The 22,300-nt window shown below is 32.9% G+C and overlaps 3 protein-coding genes across 9 annotated transcripts in view; 1 reads left to right on the top strand and 2 right to left on the bottom strand.

The window, feature by feature from the left end:
* The window catches only part of LOC132701551 (uncharacterized), a 731,275-nt gene extending 712,544 nt beyond the window's left edge, over nucleotides 1-18,731 (top strand). For 5 of the 6 annotated variants that reach the window (XM_060669616.1, XM_060669597.1, XM_060669606.1 and 2 more), the window contains 2 exons: nucleotides 3,378-3,586; nucleotides 11,992-18,731. In XM_060669616.1, coding sequence (XP_060525599.1) covers nucleotides 3,378-3,586; nucleotides 11,992-12,145 — 363 coding nt within the window. In that variant the 3' untranslated portion in view covers nucleotides 12,146-18,731. Of the gene's footprint in view, nucleotides 1-3,377; nucleotides 3,650-11,991 lie in introns of all 6 variants that reach the window. The other variant, XR_009618790.1, reaches the window with a different exon arrangement.
* Nucleotides 18,732-18,740: 9 nt separating this feature from the next.
* Nucleotides 18,741-20,580, bottom strand: LOC132701588 (MYG1 protein). The gene is made up of 6 exons (XM_060669663.1): nucleotides 20,499-20,580; nucleotides 20,142-20,301; nucleotides 19,946-20,091; nucleotides 19,519-19,849; nucleotides 19,221-19,465; nucleotides 18,741-19,160 (listed from the first exon to the last, which is right to left on the bottom strand). Exons 1-6 carry the CDS (start codon nucleotides 20,570-20,572, stop codon nucleotides 18,983-18,985), a joined length of 1,134 nt encoding a protein of 377 aa, XP_060525646.1. The 5' UTR covers nucleotides 20,573-20,580; the 3' UTR covers nucleotides 18,741-18,982.
* Nucleotides 20,581-21,474: 894 nt separating this feature from the next.
* The window catches only part of LOC132706792 (NADPH oxidase 5), a 127,062-nt gene continuing 126,236 nt past the window's right edge, over nucleotides 21,475-22,300 (bottom strand). For both annotated transcript variants that reach the window (XM_060678335.1, XM_060678343.1), the window contains 2 exons: nucleotides 22,087-22,290; nucleotides 21,475-21,882 (listed from right to left, as the gene is read on the bottom strand). In XM_060678335.1, coding sequence (XP_060534318.1) covers nucleotides 21,685-21,882; nucleotides 22,087-22,290 — 402 coding nt within the window. In that variant the 3' untranslated portion in view covers nucleotides 21,475-21,684. The remainder of the gene's footprint in view (nucleotides 21,883-22,086; nucleotides 22,291-22,300) is intronic.

Raw genomic sequence — 22,300 nt, 5'->3', positions numbered from 1 at the left:
TCAATATTTTTGTTAATGATATTGTTACATATTTTATCAATAGCAACCGCTTAAAATTTGCAGGTTGTCTAATAGTTTGTAAAATCTTGATTGTTTTTGTGTTTGGTGCCAGAAGAACAAACTAGAGTTAAATGTAGAAAAATGTTGGTATCAGCTCTTTTAGTAAAGTAAGACTAGGTCTTTCGTAAATAATGAAGAGCTGAACAGTCTCTACAGTGAACTAAAATGCATTAACTAACCACTTTAGTATTTATAAGGGGTGTTTTTTTTAGATATATAGAACTTTAATTTGCAATAAAACAACGATGGATTATTCGATTGACATGAATTTTATTTATCCGAAAGATAATCTTATGGCATTATATTTTAAATATGATTTCTGGCATATGACCGCCACGGCTGGCGTGGATGTAGTCCAATCTGGACTTCCAATTTTCGATGACTTTTTCCAACATTTGTGGCCGTATATCGGCAATAACACAGCGAATATTGTCTTCCAAATGGTCAAGCGTTTGTGGCTTATCCGCATAGACCAATGACTTTACATAGCCCCACAGAAGGTAGTCTAGCGGTGTTAAATCACAAGATCTTGGAGGCCAATTCACAGGTCCAAAACGTGAAATTAGGCGGTCACCAAACGTGTCTTTCAATAAATCGATTGTGGCACGAGCTGTGTGACATGTTGTGACGTCTTGTTGAAACCACATCTCCTGGACGTCATGGTTATTCAATTCAGGAATGAAAGAGTTAGTAATCATAGGTCTATACCGATCACCATTGATTGTAACGTTCTGGTCATCATCGTTTTTGAAGAAGTACGGACCAATGATTCCACCAGCCCATAAAGCGCACCAAACATTCAGTTCTTCTGGATGTAACGGTGTTTCGACATACACTCGAGGATTAGCTTCGCTCCAAATGCGGAAGTTTTGTTTGTTGACGTAGCCATTCAACCAGAAGTGCGCTTCATCGCTAAACAAAATTCGCTTATGAAAATCGGGAACAACGGCAATCTCGTTTTGGGCTCATTCGACGAATCTACGCCTTACTTGATGATCGTTTGGCTTCAATTCTTGCACGAGTTGGATTTTGTAAGCAAGTAAACCAAGATCCTTCTGCAAAATCTTCCATAAAGTGGATGGACACAGATCCAATTCCTGTACTCGATGGCGGATGGACTCATTCGGGTCTTCCTCAATGCTACGCTCAAAAGCAGCAATAACTTCTTCGGTGCGCACCGTACGGATGGGGATGCGAGTTATCAATAAGAGTAAACGTGATGCGAAAATGTTCCATGGTTAATCGAATTAACTGCTCTGATGGACGATAAAATGGACGTAGTGCGCGATACGTATTCCCTACAGAACCATTATTTTTGAAATAAAATTGCACTATTTGCAAGCGTTGTTCAGGCGTGAGTCTATTCATGATGAATTGCCAAACCAAACTGAGAATAAATCACTTGACAGCTGTTAAATCGGTCGCCATCTTGAACAATAATTCCAACTTAAAGTTGTATACATCGAAATAAAAACACCCATTATAATGAAATAAAATGGATCCGTTGAATTATTTTATTAAAATACAGCCTCGAATGAGAGAAAAATATAGAGTGAAATTTTTTAACGATTTAGGCTGCAATTCATATAGAGTGAAATTTTTAAACTTTTGCTGTACGAGTATATATCCCATATATTATACAAAAAAAATTCTTTTGTAGTAACATATGAACTATAAGATTTCCAATGGAATTTCTTGCTATTCGGTATTGGATTTTAATAACATCATAACCAAACGTAATATGTATGATGTATTTACTGGAGCATTTTATTTCTTACATTTTAAAGCTGCGAAAGCCCGAATAAAACAAATTAAAGAACAAAATGTTTGCACAATTTTTGGGTTATCAAATCTCGTTACAAAAATAGCTATTTACTGTTTATGGATAATATTTAACTAAATATTAGCAAGCCATTTTGTTAACATATATTGAGTTAAACTTCTAATTTTTACCTATGGTTTTGAATACATAGCAATACATTCTGTGTCCAGTCAGAGCAATTGTATAGTTACGTCATAAAATGACCTCTTTATCTAGCTCATCACTGCGTATCGTAAATCGACAGGAATTTTGTTTGTTACTGTCGAAATTAGGCAATCCAGCGACCTGGCAAATTAAATTCAGTATGGCTTCCTAGGCCAAAAAAAAAGTTTCTTTGTAAGCAAAACTATTTGTTTTTTGGCATATAATCTCATTTTGTGTCCGTTAAGTGCTTGGTTGTTTTCTAAACTATAAAAGCTTGGATTAACAGTGTATTTTGCTTTTCTTATCTCTTGGTGGGTATTGTGTAAAAGATTCGGTTTCGTTGGTGTAGTAATATTATATTACTTTTGAGGACATAAAATATGGAAAAGGTTGACAATGCCTTCAACTTATGTTGTGGTTGGTTGTGGAAACCATTGAAACCGCGATCGAATAAGATTTTTGCAGTTCGAAAAAACAAACAAAAAAAATAAGACTCAACGTACTGGAAAATCTACTCAAACGAATTTATCGTTGACTCCAATATTGGAACACTTTTGCAGCGAAAAAAATTGAATATTTTAGAACAAAGAAGAAAGAAAAATCGTCATATGCTTAAATGGGTGATACATCAAATATAAACAGATGGAAATATTAAACTGGCTTTAAATATTCATTTGATAAAGGAATACGTCCCCAGTACTACAGCATTACGTTTCTTTAATCAGTTGATCATCACCTTTATAAAGTTATAAAGACTGAATCCAGACTTTAAAGGTTTGGCATGTTATTTTAAAATTTGTACTTTTAAAATACCTATCTTAAAATATTAATTAACAATTGTGTGAGCTGTAAAGACCAACATTTTAAATGTAATATAAAATTAATATTACAATGATGTTTGTTTCTTAAATTGGAACTATTACACACAAGTTATAATAATATAACAACCACTCACATCTGTTTTAATGAAAGCTAGGAGTAAAAACCGAAAGTATTGTTTTCATTGTTTGTTTAAATTCTATTCTGAATCAGAACATTGGTTGCAATACCAAAAAGCATTGAGAACAGTTTCTAAATTTACATTAAATAGATCTAAATCATCCACTAAATGCAGTTCACCTGATAACTAACAAAAAAAACATTTCATAAGGTAAACAACGCCAACTATTGTACAGTTTCTTAATATTATCTGTCACCAATATCGGGATTTTCTTTTAATAATATGCAAAATAGAACGTCATCACACCCGATCTACTACAATTGTTTACCCTAGACGACCATACTTGATCACGTGGTTTGGATCGCCTACTCGTATTTTATGGTTATGTACCAATATCGTCGTTATTTGTAGAGTTTCAACTCGCGAGCGGCCTTGAACGGTCACATCCGAATCCACGGCGGAACGGCCCGGAATTCCCCGACGCCGTCGTCGATAGCGTCCGACAAACAACGGAACATGGGCGGTCCGTCGTCATCGTCGACGACGACGTCATCGGTCAGCTCGACGATCTGTCATCCTGACTCGACCGACCAAGAGTACCCCTGTAAGATATGCGGGAAGTAAGTTACCTACCACCTACTCAATCATCAATTCGTCAATTCAAAGCTCTAATCCAATCACAGGTAAATGATCGGTGTGTTGTTGCGTCCTCTGCTTACGTGCTAATATATATATATATACTATCCGTTTATACTTCTCACGTTATTTGTTCGACACAACATCCAGTGAGCGGACGAAAGGTGATCTCTACCTCTATTGGTCAGATTGGTATTGGTTTGTGTTTTTTCTTTTAGTTTCTTTCCTAAGTTCGTTGCTACTTATTTTTAGCGATCGCGAATATTTTGCTTGGTTCCGCTATAGCGGGTTAGACAAAAGTCGAACAGGAAGTATTAGACTTCAATTTATTATTTAAGGGGGAATCTAATTAAGCTAATGGCGACATAGGCTACGTTGCCACATACACAATTTTTCCTCAAGCTACCAAACTTTCTTATTTTAAATAGAATAGAATATGTTGTATCTTTGTATTCTATTTTTGTATTGCTCTTGAAAAACTAAGTATTCTTCATGTAACATACCTTATACTGATTTAATTAATTAACTTGAATTTAATTAAGATCGGCGGATGGAATTTTGTGGTGGTGTTATGGATGAGGCGACTTTTGCCAATATTGGTCAATCGAAAATCACCATTGGATATCCTCAAAAGCTAAATGTATGGGTTGAAATAATTGGTGGAAAAATTATAGGGCCTTTCTTTATCAATGGCATTCTCACCGGTGAAAAAGATTACACTCTTTCAAGAAAATGAAGTACCTCCCCACTAGAGCACAACTGCAATTGACTCAAATGTTGGGAAGTGACTATCGAGTGGCTGCCTCGTTCGCGAGATTTAAATCCGCTAGTTTATTTTCTTTGGGGTCACGTTAAAACTGATGCGTACAAAAACTAAACACCGAAATTCGAGTTCTAACATTGAAATATGGTACGGGAATTTACAGACCGCTTATAACATTGTCAAGTTGCAGAAGGACGTCCGTTTGAGCACTTTTTTTCTTTGTTTGTAAATAGTTTTTATTGTTTTTGACATTTGCCAATTCGTTAATACCACTAATTATGTGGTTCATAAATTGGCATAATTTAATTAAATAAATTCATTCATTAAAACATACCCTTTCTATTTAAACCAAGGAAGTATGGTTAAGGAAAAAAACCGTAAATGTGGCAACGTCGCTTATGTCACGAAACTACCAGTACGTCCACCACCACGTCATTGCGAAAGACGTTTAACCAATATTTTAAAACCGCAATTATTATAACGCACGTGCTAACAAATGCGTTTTTAAGCGTGCACTGCTCTACCCTTACATTCGTTGTCCAATGTATGTACGGGGGGGTCCCGTTTTTGGGTACTTTTGAGGGGCTGGGCTATCTCCGTAATTTTTATACATATAAATTTCCGGTTTTCTCGACAGTGTACTAATTTTTCGTGAAACTACAGATGCCGTTAATAAAATTTTCATAGCTCCATTAGTTTTTAAGATACTAAATGGGAAATATGGAATTTTTAGGTCCCCTCGTATCTCAACTATCAAATAACTAAGAAATGTGAAAACTGTAAATTCCGCCTTCGAAATTAGTATATAGGGCCAGGTCAGCCTACTTTATTTTTTTTAAACCTTGAATATTTATAGACTAGAAAATTTGTCTTTTTTTTACCTTTTTAAATATTTTCTTTTTTTAATTTTCAAAATAAATGCTTTAATGAAAGGCAATGAATTACAATAATAAATGAAAGTTAGACAGAGTATCTGAGTTTTCAATATCTGACAAGCCCAAACTTATAATGATAGAGATTTTCATGCTTACTCACCTTTGGAAATATAATTCTACTTTACTTTATTCTATATCAGTAATATAAAATGACCGTCATTTAAATTTCATATCATTTGACCGTAATTTACTAGTCACATATGTCATTTAGGAGTTTAGTGGATATTTCTTCCTAAAATTAATTTTTTTTTGTAATACTTTTTTAAATATACATTTACGCATATTTTATGATGATAAAAGATATAAATAAAATAACATAGCACAACAAACTCCTATCTTAAAACTGGCCGGAACAGGAACATAAGAAATTCTTTTTAAAAACAAAACAAGTATTTCTAAAAAATAAAAAATAAATAAATGAGATTGAGAATATTTGATAACAAATAATCTGGATCAGTCTCACTCTCAGATATTTCCGTTATTTTTTGGCATTCACCGGAATCTTCTTCGGAATCCCTTTGACACTATAGAACTAAATTCATCAACTCCAAAGAGTTCATCAAACTATCATTAAGTAAATTTAAATTATGGTGAACGTATGTTAATTTTAAGTTTAAGTTAAGTTTAACTATCCACTTCTCGGTAGACTCAAAAAAAAATTATTAATTTTAATCCAAAATATATCATCATCAAGAATGTTCTGTCGATCGTTTCCAAATCATGTGATTCATCGCTTATTGTAAAAATCTGCAACACACATTTGTTTTCTTTCATAATTTCAAGTCGCTTGATTATACATGCTCATCTAGTGGTGGTTGGTACTTTTAGAGACTTCCTCTCATTAGTTTTCAGTTTCTCTAGTTCAATCCTCGGGAAAGATACACCTAACACTACTTTTTTTATTGTTTGTTACTATCGACTTGTCAGAGTTTACCGTTATATTAACCGGGTTGAATTTCATAAGATCCCTCGTAAGCACATTCAGTACATGCATACATAATACATAATAACACACACAATACAATTTCTTCAAATACTTCACTTATCTTGCGGCCTATATATTCTCCCATATATCTATTTTCTTCGGTCCAAAATATTTTATAAAATACAGGCGAGTTGGGTAGTGACTATGAAATTAATAACATTCAATTTCGTATATTTGTCCAAGCATCAATGAACGGATGCTTCTACCACGGCATAAACTTCGTTCATATTCCACAAGATGTATGGAGTAGGCAGCTTAAATATAGACTTTCGCAATATATTTCCAAATAGCCCCTACATTTGGGGTATCTAATGGCGTGTATTTTTCTTTTCAAAGGATATTTTTGACATTGTCGGCGTATTTATCGCAGCTGAGTGTGTTGTCATTTTGCTGACATGAAATACATAGACTTTCCAAGTTGAAAGTTGCTGATCCAAAACATTTACCTTTTATTCTATCAAATTACAGACGAAAGCTTACCTCTTATTGTGCAGCAGCTCCCAAGCTCAAAAGTTTGATAACAAAACAAAAAAGTAGAGTTCTATTTTTAAATGACTGATTGTCGCAATTGATTTCAACGTGACCGTCATGGTGCCATGACAAAAGCATATGACCAAGCCATTTGACCGACTCACATCACTTCTATGTCTAAAACATACTAGCATAAAGAAACGAGAATAAGCTGCTTTAAGTCGATCCAAAAATAACTCGCTGAAAATATTTGACGTTTGTTTTTGTTCTTGTTCATAAAAAATAACGATAGCTTACTATTACATTATGGATTAAATTTTCTAAAATTGTCATGTATTTGTTTGTTTGTGGGATAAAATGCATAGTATTAGATATTTTTGAGAAGGTAAAAAAAAGACAAAAAAAAGGAAAGTGCGATAACTTCTTGGCCTGACTCTGTATACTAATTCGGAAGGCAGAATTGAGTTGTAGAGAAAAATATATGTAGTTGAGGTATGAAGAGTGCGTGAAATGTTCAATCTCTGTATCCTAAAAACCAAAAGGCTATGAAAATGTTGTTCATGGCATCTTTACTTTCTCAAAAAATTTTAAGCTGTAATTTTTTTGTTTCTAGAGATCTGAAGGTAAACAAAAAAGCAAAATGTAGGAAAAAGGAAAATAAAAATCAACATCCTAAGTGGTGTTTATATAATATATTAATTCCCTATTATCAAGTTACTCATAAGGCCAAATCAATATAGATCATCATACATGTTTATATTTTAATTCGTTTGAGTTCTGGCTTTTTGATTAAATAAGATTTAGCATTTTTTATTTTTCTCATGAACGACAACTTGCTCTCGAACATCACGGACAGAGGAAAATCGAAGTGGGCTGGAAGAAAGAACAGGAAGCAAACCAATGCCAATTTGATACGCTTTTTCTGTACCTCCAAAAACTCAGTGAGGCATTGCGTCGTTGTTATTTTATTTATAGTCGTTTACCTACAATCGCCAGTTACCTATACGTGTGCCTTTAGTTGGGAAACATTACGAGCATGCAGTGTTTTATTTTTTAAGCTCACTACTGTCTTACTCTACGCTGTACTGGAGTTTTTGATGGCAAAATTAATTATCCACAACAAACGCACGTCAGCAAGTCACAACATAGTAATGGACGATCCGATCAATTACATTTTCTAAGAACTGGAATATTTAATACAAAAATTATGTTTTTTTTTTGGTCCGCGAGGAAAAAACGTAATTTTTTGCGGCTCTCGCAATTCGCAATGTTAATCGTTACCGATCTCGTTAAAAAAAACTCCAACAACTAACACTTCTACCTGCTTCTTCTCTTTTTTCCATTAATCGCAGTATTAGTGTTTTACTTCCCTATAGACATTAGAGCACAAACTTTCACGCTCGAACGGTCTCTGAGATAACTAGAATCTAGACTTGGACCTTAGAAGTAGTAAAATGATATTGCACAAGCTTGAGCGTAATTTAAAAAGTAGTGCCATTAATTAAGTCACGTTAAACAAAACAGATAAATAAAATAGAATATTGTTTTACTGACTGTCTAAGTTAACAAAGAAATATCGGAGCGAAGCGAAGCCCTTTTTAGTAAAAAAATAAAAAACTTTCCTGAGCGTTTTGACATTTTCCCTCTTAAATCGAGTGTTAATTATCTTGTCGAATATTTTGGATACTCCATAAGTCGCTCTCAAAATATGAATTCCCGTTAAATAATAAATCTGTTTGGGTTAAACAAAATGAGTCATGTTAAAAACGAAACAAATTATCAAATGGTCAACGTAAATAGTCTTATATACGGGTACAGTACTACCATCAAGTATTTGCAAACGGAACACCCCAATATATGCGCATTGAAATGCATATAACTTTTCACTTTTTCATTCATTTTCATAAAATACAAATATGCATTTTTATTACACAAAAAATTGTGAACATTAATGTTAATTTTCTACCGATACCGCACGCCCATTTGAATATATTCATTCAATGAAAAAATTAAAATTAAAATTTTGTATTGATACTAACATAGCAAACTGCAAAACGTAAAAATCTTACAGTGACCAAATATTACTTGCGATTATAAAAAAAATTATACAATTAATAATTCACAAATACCATTGACACATTCCGATAATAGCAACTTGCAGAATATACAATTCGTGAGTTAACAAATTATTGCTTGCAGTTATTTATACTTTCGAAATTAGTATAAATTCTGTATAAAAACTCCTAAAATATTTTTTGGGATTTTGAAGCCAGTTTTTACTTTCAATTTCTGACAATTTTTTAATGACGCAATCGTACCTGAGACTTTTTTGCAATATCTGTCTGAATCCAATAAAAAATGATCCTAAAGAAATCGTTCCTACTTGTACCAAATAAAATGTTTGAGTAGAAAACTTTTGTAAATACGTTAAAATTGTTAACATTAGCTGAAAATAATTTGCTTCAATACGTAATTAAACATATATATTTCTTATTTTTACTATATGCTGAAAAAAATAATAAATGTGAACATATGGTTTACCTATGCTTACAATTTTTTGCTGTATAAAACAATATCCTATTCCTAAGTCCTGCGGGTCTAAATATAGCGATTTGTCCGACTGAAAGCCCGAGTTGTACATTTGGGAAAATTTCCTTATAGATTTTAAAAATAAATAAATCCTTGCTTACAGTCGACTACTAGAGAAAAGTCACTATTCTGGTTTTCTGTATATTTGACAAAACTAACTTAGCCGTTTGTTATTGTTATTGTTATTTTACAAAAAAAAAATCTCGTGTCTATAGAAAATAGTGATATCTAGCAACATGCAGATAAAAATATATAAAAATGAGATTTTTTATAAAACCAATGTTTCTATTAAACTAACGTTCCTAACATTTTTATATTATTTGTTTAACAAAGGTGTCTTGTAGGTTTTTTCTACCTGGATATTTTGAAATTGGTTCCACTCTTAGAAATTAAATAAATTTAAGTACATTATATGTGTAAACAATTTAATTACCGGGGACGATTCATAAAATTTATAAAAAGTTGATAGGAAACAGGTGCCATCCCAAGTAAACTCCAGATAACTTTTTATCCACGACATATTTGCAAGTCAGTTCTCGGCATTTTAACATATGCGGGATAGATAAACACAGACTCAATTCACTTTACAAAACAAGGCGCATAAATATGTCTCACGTTTGAACTATCGGATTCGTTTTGCAATATTATTTCATCAATTTAACAAAGAAAGTTTTGCTTTTACTGGGAATACCCTATAGTGCCTAATTCAATCAATTTGGCAATAAAATGCAATAAATGCTCTATGATTGGAAAAAATGTTTGTAGAAAACAGGCAAAAAATGCAAAAAAAAATGCATTTTGCATTTTCTAATCTCCTTAATAAGAATCGTTAATTACAAGTTAAGTAATCTTCTAATTGTTAGTGAAAGACGGTATTAACATGTCTAAATCTAATTTTTTGAATAATGTTTTAGTTTGTTAAATATTGGTTGTAACGCTGTGGACATTTTAGTGTGCAACATATTGGATTTTTTTTCTAACTGCACAACCCACAAAATAGTACCCTTATTTGACAAAATTGAGCAGAATGTTCCCAAGAAAAGAGCCTAAGACAAAAAAATTGTTTGTTCTAAAAATAACAATAATATTCTTTTTTTCAGTAGTTTTAAACACTACTGCCATTTATTCAATTCTTTCTTGTCTTTTTAGCTAAACACAAATTTTATGATTGTTGCGGCGATATTTAATAACACAATTTTATAAAAATTCTTTTTTAAATAGGCAGAGCATTGCTAATTATAATAGGCATCTTAAGAAACCAAACCAACCAAAACAAAATCTTTATTTCAAATAATTATTATTACTTTTGATGAGAAAACTTACTATAATAAATAATAATATTAATATTACGGACCCTGCCATTTAGCCATCGAAGCCTTTCTATAGGTATGTCGACCTCTAGGTCGATGCATGTAATTAAGCGATCATAAATTCGCAAAAGATTGATCTCAATATATTAGGTGCGAGTCTTAATCAATTTTCAAGTTCTTGCGGATGATTTTCAACAACCGCCTGAAGTACATTTAGTTGGTTTTCTTCATTACATAGAGTTGAATAGTAACTTTGTTTATTTTGGATGTCCATTGAAGTTACTGAAGAAGCTACTTCTCGCACTGGTTTATAATCATCTCCACACATTAAAACTAACTCAGCTTTCGCAGAAAATGTTAACCGTCTATAAGGAGGCATTCGAAATAAAATTTCTTAATAATCAAACATTTTTAATTAATAATTAATTAATCAACAAGAGAATGCCGGCTGCGATGTGTACCGAGTGTTTTTACATCTTTTAGAGTTTATACTGCACTTGATGAAGCCTACAATCTTGGGCGAAAGCTGCAAGTAGTGAGAATAAATGCCATTTACAAAAAAAAGCACCTGCGATCTTTCATTGCTTACTCTAACCTTCATTGTAAAAAAAAGGGTTATCCCAATGTTATACAATTTATATATATATATATATATATATATATATATATATATATATATATATATATATATATTACTTTACTCTTGTGCAATTTTTGTATTTTTTGTCCAACCCTATATGCTGTTTGACTTCTAAATATTTTAAGTGCACCTAATACGATTATCGAACATGCACCAACTTTTGACAATATTACTAGTATGACCATATACTGTTTTAAGATTAATAACAAGTACGGTAAACGGCATTAGAGTTAAAAAAATTACCGAACGTGTTGCATACTATACTTTTTCTACGACCGTTAGTTTTTGGGTACATTTTCGCAAAACACGAATACATTCACTGACATGACTGTCCGAATTGACAAACGTCAAAATTCAAAGGGTGGGTAGTATCTCCGAAAACATCCGATCGCTCCCAAATCCGTGCTGTAAAATTCCGGAAATGTCCGAAGTGGTTCGGCTTCGTGAGAAACGAAACTGACGTGGTAAAGTGACGCTTAACGCACGCTAGATCGTTGGATAATTAGGTATTTTACAGACGGGAGTAGAAAAACACTTTTTTGACGTTTTGGCTTGATTGATGTTTTCGAAACCCAATATGTATTTCTTTTTTCAAAATAAAAGTAAATATACAAAGTTTACTAAAAAATAAGGGCTTCGCTTCGCGTGGCAACGCGATTATTTGTACTAAAATGAGATTGTCGTTTGTCGCTTCAGAGTATTTAACAAAATCAAGAGTCGTAGCGCCCACATGAAATCCCACAGGCCGCCCGACGCGGAACCGACGAAACGTCGCAACAGCGAAAAAGACACTAAGGACCTCTCTTCGAGCAGTTACGAACTTTCCGTGCCAAGCCCCTTTAGTATGTAGTAGTTTAAAATTGTTTCGGTACTATTATAATTTTATTTTTTTTCGGTATGTATCTACCTTAATTTGGCCATCGCCATTAATTATACTATATATATATAACACAAAAAACTTAATCGAAACATGGTCACGGGCAATCAAAATCGCGCAACAAGTATGAGTCAGATCAAAGAAACCTTAAACTTATTAAGAAAAAAATACACCGCAAGATTTTATATAAAAGACATTAATTTAGCAAGCGAGAGAGAGAGAAGAAAAAATTTCTAGGGTATTTAAAAAACTTAAACAAATATAGGTAGAGTAGAAAATATATAAGAACTTCAATCCATAGAGTACAGAGATTTATATTTAATATTTATTGGGGTTGTGTTACACGCTGCGCATGCGCGGCGTCAGTGCCTTTCCGATTGTCGAGTGAGACACTACACTAAGAAAATTAGAGCACCCGGTACTATCCAGTAAACTATGAGACTAGCCGAGGTACCGTAAATAGCGTCGGGTAACGTATTAAGTGCTCAGAGACTTGCTAAGTGGACCTTGCAGATTGCCCCTAAGTTCTAATATTTTGATAATAATTTTTAAAATATTACCGCGTCTTTGTGAAGAAATATTTTTGGATACTTTGTGGCCCCTTCTCTAATAATTTTTTTAATACCACCTCGGAGTCTGTGTGTGGATCTGAGAATCAGAACGCTAAACAATCATTAAAGTAATACGGACTAATGGACAATTAAATAGAATTTAAAACCGGTTATCCATAATATCTATTAAATACCCTTCCATTATTTCAGATATTTTCCTGTTTTTTTTTAATTCCCTTCATTTTCTTATCATAGTAAAAAAATAATCTGTTTCTATTAAAATTAATAAATGTTTTTTTGTCATGAAAAAAATCAAACTACAGCAAAAAAAATAATTTTAAAACGCGCAATTCTAAGCACACAACAAAAACAGATCAAATGTTTACAAAGAACCAAATGATGAAAAAAGTTGACAATTGTCTATGTACAAATCCACCAAATTTCTATTTCAATTTTTCTTTTTTTATAAGATCATCTTTCACTGGGTTTTTTTTGAAACCCCGTTTTTCTTTAGAATTCTTTTTGACAAATTGTTCCACTTTCAATTCCACCTTTCTCTATTAAGTGACAGAAACAAAAGTAAAATTTCTTTTAAAACTAAACATTTTATTTGAGGTCTATGAATCTTGCTTGGTTTTTAATACCTTTAGCAAGTCAAATGGTCGATTTTACTTGGTCCACTTTGCAAATCGGTTTTCGCATAATAAAAACAAAATGTGAGCAATAAGATCTGAACTCAAGTTGTTAATCAAAAATATCAGAAGTAACAGAAAACGGCCATAATATTATTAACGAACTATACGTATGTATTTTAAATGACGCTGATGTCGGTTGTTTGTCCCGTCGAATGCCTCCCCTAACTTGTAATTGGATCGACGATGAATTGCTCAACAATCGTACATTTTAACAAATTTTTCCGGTTTTTTTATAATCCTCGTAGCGGTAGCGCAGTGTAGATAGATACCAGAAACTTCTAGACTTAAAACTATAAAAGTAAGAGACGTTATTTTAATAAAAAAATAAATAAAACGGTACTAACTATTCTATACGATTTAACGTTTAACTTGGTAGGTATAGGAAAAATGTATGTCAAACTATTTTAGTAGGTTTCAATCTCCGTTCATCGAACAATGCAGTCCATTGCAATAGTCTGTGATTGAATCTTAACAGTTAGCACAAAATACATTGTGGTTTTGTTATTGGCCTCATTCAAATTGAGTTAACAATTTCGGTTAAGATTTAAGGTTGGTTATTATCAGTAAAGCTACACCCGCGCGGTAACATTGCCATTTTTTCCTTCTCTTTGTTTCCTATTTTTATTTTCGAGGCAAGGTGAACGAGAAGAACTTGTTAATTAGTTCAAAAAAGTTCAAAAATATATATATACTGAATTATCCAGTTACTAGACAAAATAGATGAAGTGAAGGGAGATTTGAGTGGAAACTAGTTATTGAGTTTTGCGAATTCAAAAGCCATAGTAGCAGATTAATGGGTTATGATCTCTTGGCGCTGAATGGACTGCCGACTATATTATATTGCGGTAGGTTTTCTACTACGTTGCATAAATGTGCCATATATATATCCAGGGCGGGTCGTCCGGGGCAAACGACTGGCGTCAGGGAGGTTTTTTTTTGTACTCAAAAAAATGGCGCCACTCCGCTCAAAAGGAAGCGCCACCTTTAACTCTGTGTTGTGATCTTTTTAAAGTCTATTACTATGAAACTATATCTATATTAATACTTAATAATTAAATATTTGTATATGTTATAATGTATGTACGATATTAGATTTTATTATTATTATTACAAATTTAGAAGCCTGCGTTACAGACAAGTAAGGGTTCGAAGGCGTTTTTAAAATATTGCGCGAGGAAACTGACAATCTCCATTTATTTTACGTAATCTCTCGGTTTGAATAATGTCGTCTGCTATGTGTTTCGGTATTCGGTGAATGGGTCTTAGGGACTTTAACACGCTATGTTATTATTATAGGTGGTAAGCGCTTATCGTAGATAGATATCATTGTTACATGTGTTTGGAACGCAACCATTTTTCCGCGTTTTGTTGTAACATTACGAACTTTACATCGTCTTAGCAATGTACACGGCTTCAGTATTAACTCAGAGCAATAAAAACTCGAAAATCAATAACGAGCAAGTTCTGAAAAACTTTTACGAACATCCTCAATACTTTTTATGCTCTTAATAAACAGCTCGCACGATGAGACTGCAGAATCAGCACCAAGAAGCGACAATTACATTCAAGCTTAATATTTATTATAGCATTGAAGTACATCGTTAGTTGTGAAACCCAAAACAATATGTCGGAAATAAAGTTTTCTGTATTTCTTGCAGATAAATTAGTTTGTTAAAGTTTAAATTATGTTCTCGCTTCTGCGTGTAGTTTATTCTGAGCTTACAAAAAATGCGTCAACTAACCAAACGTAGTCTATGCCAATTTGGCGGCGGTGTTAGTTATTTATCTTAAGAACGTGCGGTGTTAGTTGTTTATGTTAAGAACTTGTCTTCGCATTTTCGCTCAAAAATTGTGCCAAACGAACACGTTGATTAATCATTGGCCGATATGTTCCAAAAATTATTGTAATATTACAACAATAACTTTACCCCGGTGTAATGTTTAGTGTTACCTTATCCTTACATTGGCTTAACGTGGGCTGCCAGACTGAGCCAAACGATGGTAGTCTATAGATATCAGGTGCTCAGAGCTATCAATTAATTGTTGTTATTCGATGTACCTCCTAGAACTGACGGCCATTTTGTTCCTCAACGACGCGTTTCTCGAGTGGTTTTTGACTTAGGTACTCGATTGCATTTTCTTTTTGTATCAGGTTACCAGTAAGTGCAGCTCAATGTTGTTTCGCAAAATCTGTGGGTACTGTGTATAGGAGCTTTTGTATTTTTTATGCGAGAAATTTTTAAAATATAAACGAAACAGGGTATTACCTACACAAAATACGAAAAAAAGTATGGAAACTATCAGAATCCGATTTCTTCGCCTCGCAGAATGCTGCTACCTTCCGACCTAATGTTTTACCCTGAAGCATCAGTTACAATGTGCGACTCAAACCGGAACTAATGTTTGTGTCAATACGGTATGTAATATTGTCATTGGATACGATTCAAAGGGAACTCCAATTCAGTTCTCCAGCATAGACTTCAAGAGTGAGCAGTATGGTAAAAGATATGACGGAAGAACTTTGTAATAGTCTGATAAATTGGATCTGATGTCACAAAAAATCGGAATTAAATGAAATAAGGGAGTGATCTTCAAAAATATATATGAAAAATAATAAATTATCTATTGTTTACAGCTGATTTTTACATTTCAACTCAAGGTTAAGTTTTATATGTCACTTTTAGTTTGAGGTTACACACTAATGGTCGGACATTTTTTTCTGGACAGATTCCGACTTTACCGTTTTCCATACGTATTTTACTCCAAATTAATCACAATTTTAACACTGGCAATACTTGTAGATAATTGACGTCCGAGATGTCAACCATTAGATTAAATTAGCAGAGATGAAAATAATTTCTAAAATAAGTTATTATGTCAGACAAATATTAGGTACTTTTTTTAGTTTTCTGGATGGGTACTAGTAATTAGAAAATCATATGGAAATTGTATTTCGCTCTTTTGCTTCACAAACAAGGTAAGACTTCGCTAATTAGTTATTACTATTTCTTCCTCAAATGTTTTGTTCTCATTTTTTGCTTAAATTAATTTTCAATTATTTATGCAAGCATTAAATTTACAATAACAGACTTTTTATTATTATTGTTACGCTGCCGACGAACTTTAGATAAATAACTATGTACAATAAAATACTTACAGACGTAATTTCTTTCGATATTTGTTCGTTAACAATTACGCTAAATGTGCCTACATTTTTTTAAATAAAAAAAAAATGACTTCACTTCAATCAACGAAAGTAAAATTGTTGCGCTTGTCTTCTTGACTAATATATTAATTTAGCACGTATCTGTGATTGGCGGTTCATAATTTGAAAAAAAAATAGCAAAGCAATGCGCTTCAAGTGCTTTTCGATAAAACCCAACCATATCAACTAACGTTACAAATAATGAAACAAAACCACGAACTATCAAAATAGATTGTCCACCCATACAATGGGCGTCACTTGTTAACGTTTTGTGGTGGTTTGAACAAACCCGGTGAAGGATACGCGAAAGTGTCGAAACGTTGCTTCGAAAGAGTGGTGTTTTTAATAATCTAATTATTAAGCACCCCACGAATGAGTATTGTAGAGACATATACAGTACTATAAACTAACAATTGTAAATATTAAAAAAAACCGTACTTATTGATCGATATTATTGTTTAATTGGCAGAGGTTTTCAACTTGGTTCGTCCATTTTAGAGTTTCTGAACGGCCTAAGTAACTACCTAACAGTAAAGGAAAATATTTAAATGTGATAAATTTGTAAAACAAAATAACCAAACGTAAAAATGTCCGTCAGATTCTTTAGTTAAATAATTATACTCTGGGTTGTTGTATGTCACTTGGCACTATATTCCAATCAATATTCCGAAGTAATCGTCAGTTTTTGGACACAGACCGGCCAAATTGTCCCGCAGCAAAAATATGTGCCAACCCAATAAGCTTAGCAAAACAAAATAATACCCAAATAGTGTCACGTAACATATTTTAGTGTATTATTGCTTTGTAAATTTGTAAATAGACTAATATTAATCTTCTTGTTATATATTAATTAATGACCGTTATTTATTTATTTATTTATTTATTTTTATTAACATCAATATCAGATCTGCTTTCGCAAATAAGGCAAATACTTAATCAAAACGGAATACATAGCAACATGTAAGGTTTGCAATGCAATGGCCGATGATAAGTTATTATTCTAGTCTATTATATATTGGCATACACTTTAGATCTCTGATATCATTGCTGACTTTTTATTTATTTATTAATTTTTCCATTCTGCCACCTAGTTGCCTGTTCTCTATATATTTGTATAATACCAGATCCTCGAGTGTTAGTACATTATTTTTTATGTTATAAATGATCACGAAAATGTGTGATAAAATGAAACAATATATCTAACGTAATAATATAACTTATCATTTAAAAAATATCTAGGTATACAAGCCAGGTATTTGCAGACTTTGGTGTATTATCCTTCTGCTAAATCAAAACATACACATAGTGTCTTACGGAAGCTCTGTGAAAGCAGATCGTTTTTATTTTATAAAGCAAGCCGGATTTGCAAAAAAAAAATGTAAACTGTTTCCCATCCGTACCTGAGGAACCAAGCCATATTTTATTTTTCTGTAACCGCGTAAACTATTTTCTTTATCCTACCCTATACTTAGTTTCTTCCCTATGAATGAAAATCCGTTACTTACTATGGTAACCTAGAACGAATTTGTGTACTACTATATTTACGATGTCTCAATAAAAAGAATGTGCTCATTTTATATCAAAAATATGTAAATCTTTCAAATAATGTCAATATGAATGTAGCTCAACTTTCTATTTTTTTGAATAAAATAAATACAATCTGTAGGAGTATAGCGAAAAATGCGTGTAATAACCGTGTGTTCAAAATATTAAAATATATTTAAGCGATATTGCATTTATAACAGACAATGAAAAATAGCGTAAATTCTAAGATCCAAGTATAGAAGACGACCCTCCGTATGTTCAAGATTTCAGACGCCACACTCAACGAAAGGACAATCCGCTAAATTCGGATCTTATACAAAATAATGTTGTAAATGCAATAGGGATTTAATATCTGTAGAAAAAATTATACGTTTATTGTTCTTTATTTTAAATATATGTAGGTAATGTTATCGTTTTAACTTTTCTGTTGAATATTATTATTATTATACGGTAATTTTGTTGAACTAAGGATATTTGTTGTTAAATTCTGTCCAGAAATTTCCAGAAATATGTTTAAGAAAGTGTATATGTATATATACTTGTATTGTATGCACAATAAAATGGCGTTGTAATTTAAGGGGTTGCTTTTATTTACACATTTTCTATAACATGAAACAATAAGTAGAAAATGAGCAGTCACTTAATTAACAATAAAATTATTAACCATACCTCACAGTATGAATTTATCTAAAAAAATTGTTGTTCATCCGAAACTATTTTCAAATAATTTTAATTTTTACAGACAAGTTGCAGAATAATTTTCAGAATAATTCAAAGTTGAACAAACATAATCAACTAACACTTTATTAAAAAACTACTCCACTCCTGCTTCGGCAGCCTTAAGACTTGCGATCGCCATCTGCTTTGCCCCCTCTTTTGATTTATTACCCCCAATAAAGCCAGTCGAATGGCAAAATAGGCAACCCTCAATACCTGCCACTTTACTTAGTTCCTCGTCTCTCACTCCCCGCCAATCTTTGTGCAAAAACACTCTAAAAATTGAATAATTTTGCTCGAGAATGAAAATATTTAGTTTTTAATCGAAAGCTTACCTGCATATAAAACTGTCAGGTTGCACGGCAACACCTTGTACCCGCCATGTCCCCGCAGATTTGTCAGGAAACAACACAAATTTTATTTCTCCGACAATACCTAATTCTTCTTCCACAGTGTATATGTGGTCTTTCCACGAACACCTCTCATCCAAAATTATTATTTCACCTGTTTCATAGAATTCTTTTCTCTTTGCGATCATCTTCTTAACAATAGCTCTGGCAGGCCACCATGAGGAATACCCCTAAAAATATTTTTATCAGGGCATAAAAAAAAGTTAGGGACATTTACACTTACTTGAAGAACTATTTCCTGAAATTCTGACCCAACAACTTGCATGGCCTTACGAAACAATGAGTCTGTATCAACAGATTCAGGGGCATTCCACACAGGATTCAGTCTATGGATGCGGGCACCCAAATGGGTGTTTATCCTGTACAAGGGTTTGCCCTCTGCATACATTGGTATGCCATTGTCAATAGCATCTAATTCTTCAATAAAACCCTCATATATGTAGAGATAAAGAGCGGTCAAGCATTCACTGCCAGCTACAAAATTTCGAGCCTTTAGAACTTCTGATATAACCTCTAAACCAAAATGAGCATAGATTAACCCTGCAGAACTAAGCCTAAAATATTTAAAATTTCATTTTTCATTATACGAATTAGATTAGAAATCAACACAATAACAAAAATTGCTTTTTCCAAATCTTTGGTGCACTCACCTAATGTTATTAAATTTAGTATTTGTTAAATCTTGTCTGACAGAGTTTAATGTCTCTGTAAAACTTCTTTGGTGGTGATCAAATCTGTTGATTTTAGGATCGTAAACAAAACCTACGTCCACTACAATATCACACTCATCTAAAATCTTAAGAAGCCAGATTTAAAATCTATAGCTTAAACGAATTTTTTACTTACTGAAGAATTCCGTGTCCTGACAATTTCCGCATCTTTATATATGGGCAGCTGTTTTAACATAAAACAAGCCAAGGCTTCGTCGCAGTGAAACATACCATCATGAGTGCCGATTTTTTTTATCAGACGTGGGCTCTTGTTATTTGATGCCATTGCGCTAAATCTAAAATATGTTTCACACATTATTACAGAAACCGTGTTACTTAATGGCAAAAAGAAACTCAAATATGAAAGAACGTTTTTTTGAAATAAGACACTTTAAAATTTGTTCTAAAAATAAACATCAGTTAAACATAGCTTAATTAAAGAAGAAACACTTTTCTCGCGACAAAGGAGCATTCTTTAGAAAATTAAACGTACCCTTCCCACACAGCTGTTCCTACACCCGACGTATATTTGAAAATATTCCTGCTCAACGCGGCAACTTGCTCCATCCCTAACCTTTAATTTTGAATCCATAGAATAAACATTCTTTTTAACCAGTTTTCGAGGACAATCGCCCAATTGCAGTTTGTGTCTCATATTTAAACCATGTAACAATTATCGTTACAGTGACATTTTTCTCTAATTTATTTTGATGAAACCATATTTAAAGTTTATAGTTTACGGGTATGTTTATAAAACATTTAAGAAATGGCTCATTTTGGCCATTAGTTAAAATATATTTTGGGCTGTTACTTCCCAGATTTGTTAGACAGAGTTGCGCATTATCCTTTGTTCGACCAAGTGCTATTTGCAGACAAAGCTGCACAAGTGCAATCAGAAATTTCAACAATAAAACATATTGGAATTGTTGGAAATTTAATTTGACACTACCAGAAAGGCTAAATGGCCATAATTATCGCCGGTTTTGAGAAGCAGATTTGCCAATTTTTCCAGAATGTGGTTCATGCATGACTGCGCGCCTGCTCACTTTAGTGCTGCAGTAAGAGAATATTTTTTTTTTGTGTTTTAATTTTAATTTTGTTTTATTTTATTTTGTTGTTTACTATTTTGTTTATGTAGAAATGATTGAAGATCGCAAGAATAATTTTTATTTCGTTATTAATCAGTGGCGTACCATCAAAGTCTGCCAAAATATTTAGGTGAAATTCTGTACGCCTGCCAAATTTCATTAAAATATTTAAAGTGGTAATATAGATATTAAAAAAATATTTCATTTTGGAAAACTTTAAAACCCTGTATCTTAAAAGTTCATATGACGTTTTCTTGTAAAAATGGACCCAAAAATCGCGCCTTTAATTATGGACATTCAATTAAAAAACACCCAGTATATCCAATTAAGCCTTTTCAGAATTTGTTGTTGGAAGGAAAAGTAAAAAATAATACTGCAATATGTAAATGTATATACAAAACAAACGAATAATAAATTATATACAATGTTTTACAATACCAATTAACTTTCACTAACTGTACAAAAAGATTTACAAAACCATAATTATCCATCTAAAATTAAAACCGATGGCAATAAAAAAATAGTTATAAACATATAAAACAAATAATTCAATCATTTCGCGTAGGATTCCAGCGGTTGACTAGGTAGGCTCTAAAAACTTTCCTTTCTGAAACTGAAGCCGTACTGATCGCACTTAACCCTCAAAATCCTTCCCAGCTGAGGAGGACCGCAGTAGAATATCGTGACTTTCCCCTTCTTCTGATCGGCTATTTGCTTAAAAACTTTGTCCCAGTTCGGTCTGCCGGCATTGGTCCTTGTTTTCAAACCCGTAATCAAGTCTCGTTTCTCCTAGAAATAGAAAAACAAATATTATAAAATTTATTTCATCATTACGCAACCAATTCCACAACATTTATATTTTGCAAGGGGATAAAATTTTAAATCTATTTCGTCGATATGAAACCAACTGGATTGATGACGGTATTAATTATTTGCCAAACTCATTAGATTAACTAAGCCACGGCGCATCTGCATACTTCAATTACTACAAACCTTCTCGTGCAGCAAGTCCAGCGCCAATTGCAATCCGACAGCCTTCATGTCGGTTTTCTGGAGCGCGCTGGTGATGTACATGTGCATTTCCAGAAACCTCTCCATCGCTCCACCTAGTTCGGCCTGTTCTATTTCCAGCTGCGACAGCAAATTGACGAACCATTCGAACGTGCGCTGATCTCTGTTGATCCAGAAAAAGTCGACCTTGAACGAT

This window comes from Cylas formicarius, unplaced genomic scaffold (assembly GCF_029955315.1).
Source record: "Cylas formicarius isolate icCylForm1 unplaced genomic scaffold, icCylForm1.1 PGA_scaffold_10__41_contigs__length_53128322, whole genome shotgun sequence".
In the NCBI taxonomy this organism is placed as follows: Eukaryota; Metazoa; Arthropoda; class Insecta; order Coleoptera; family Brentidae; genus Cylas; species Cylas formicarius.
This window is presented reverse-complemented; position numbering and strand designations above follow the sequence as displayed.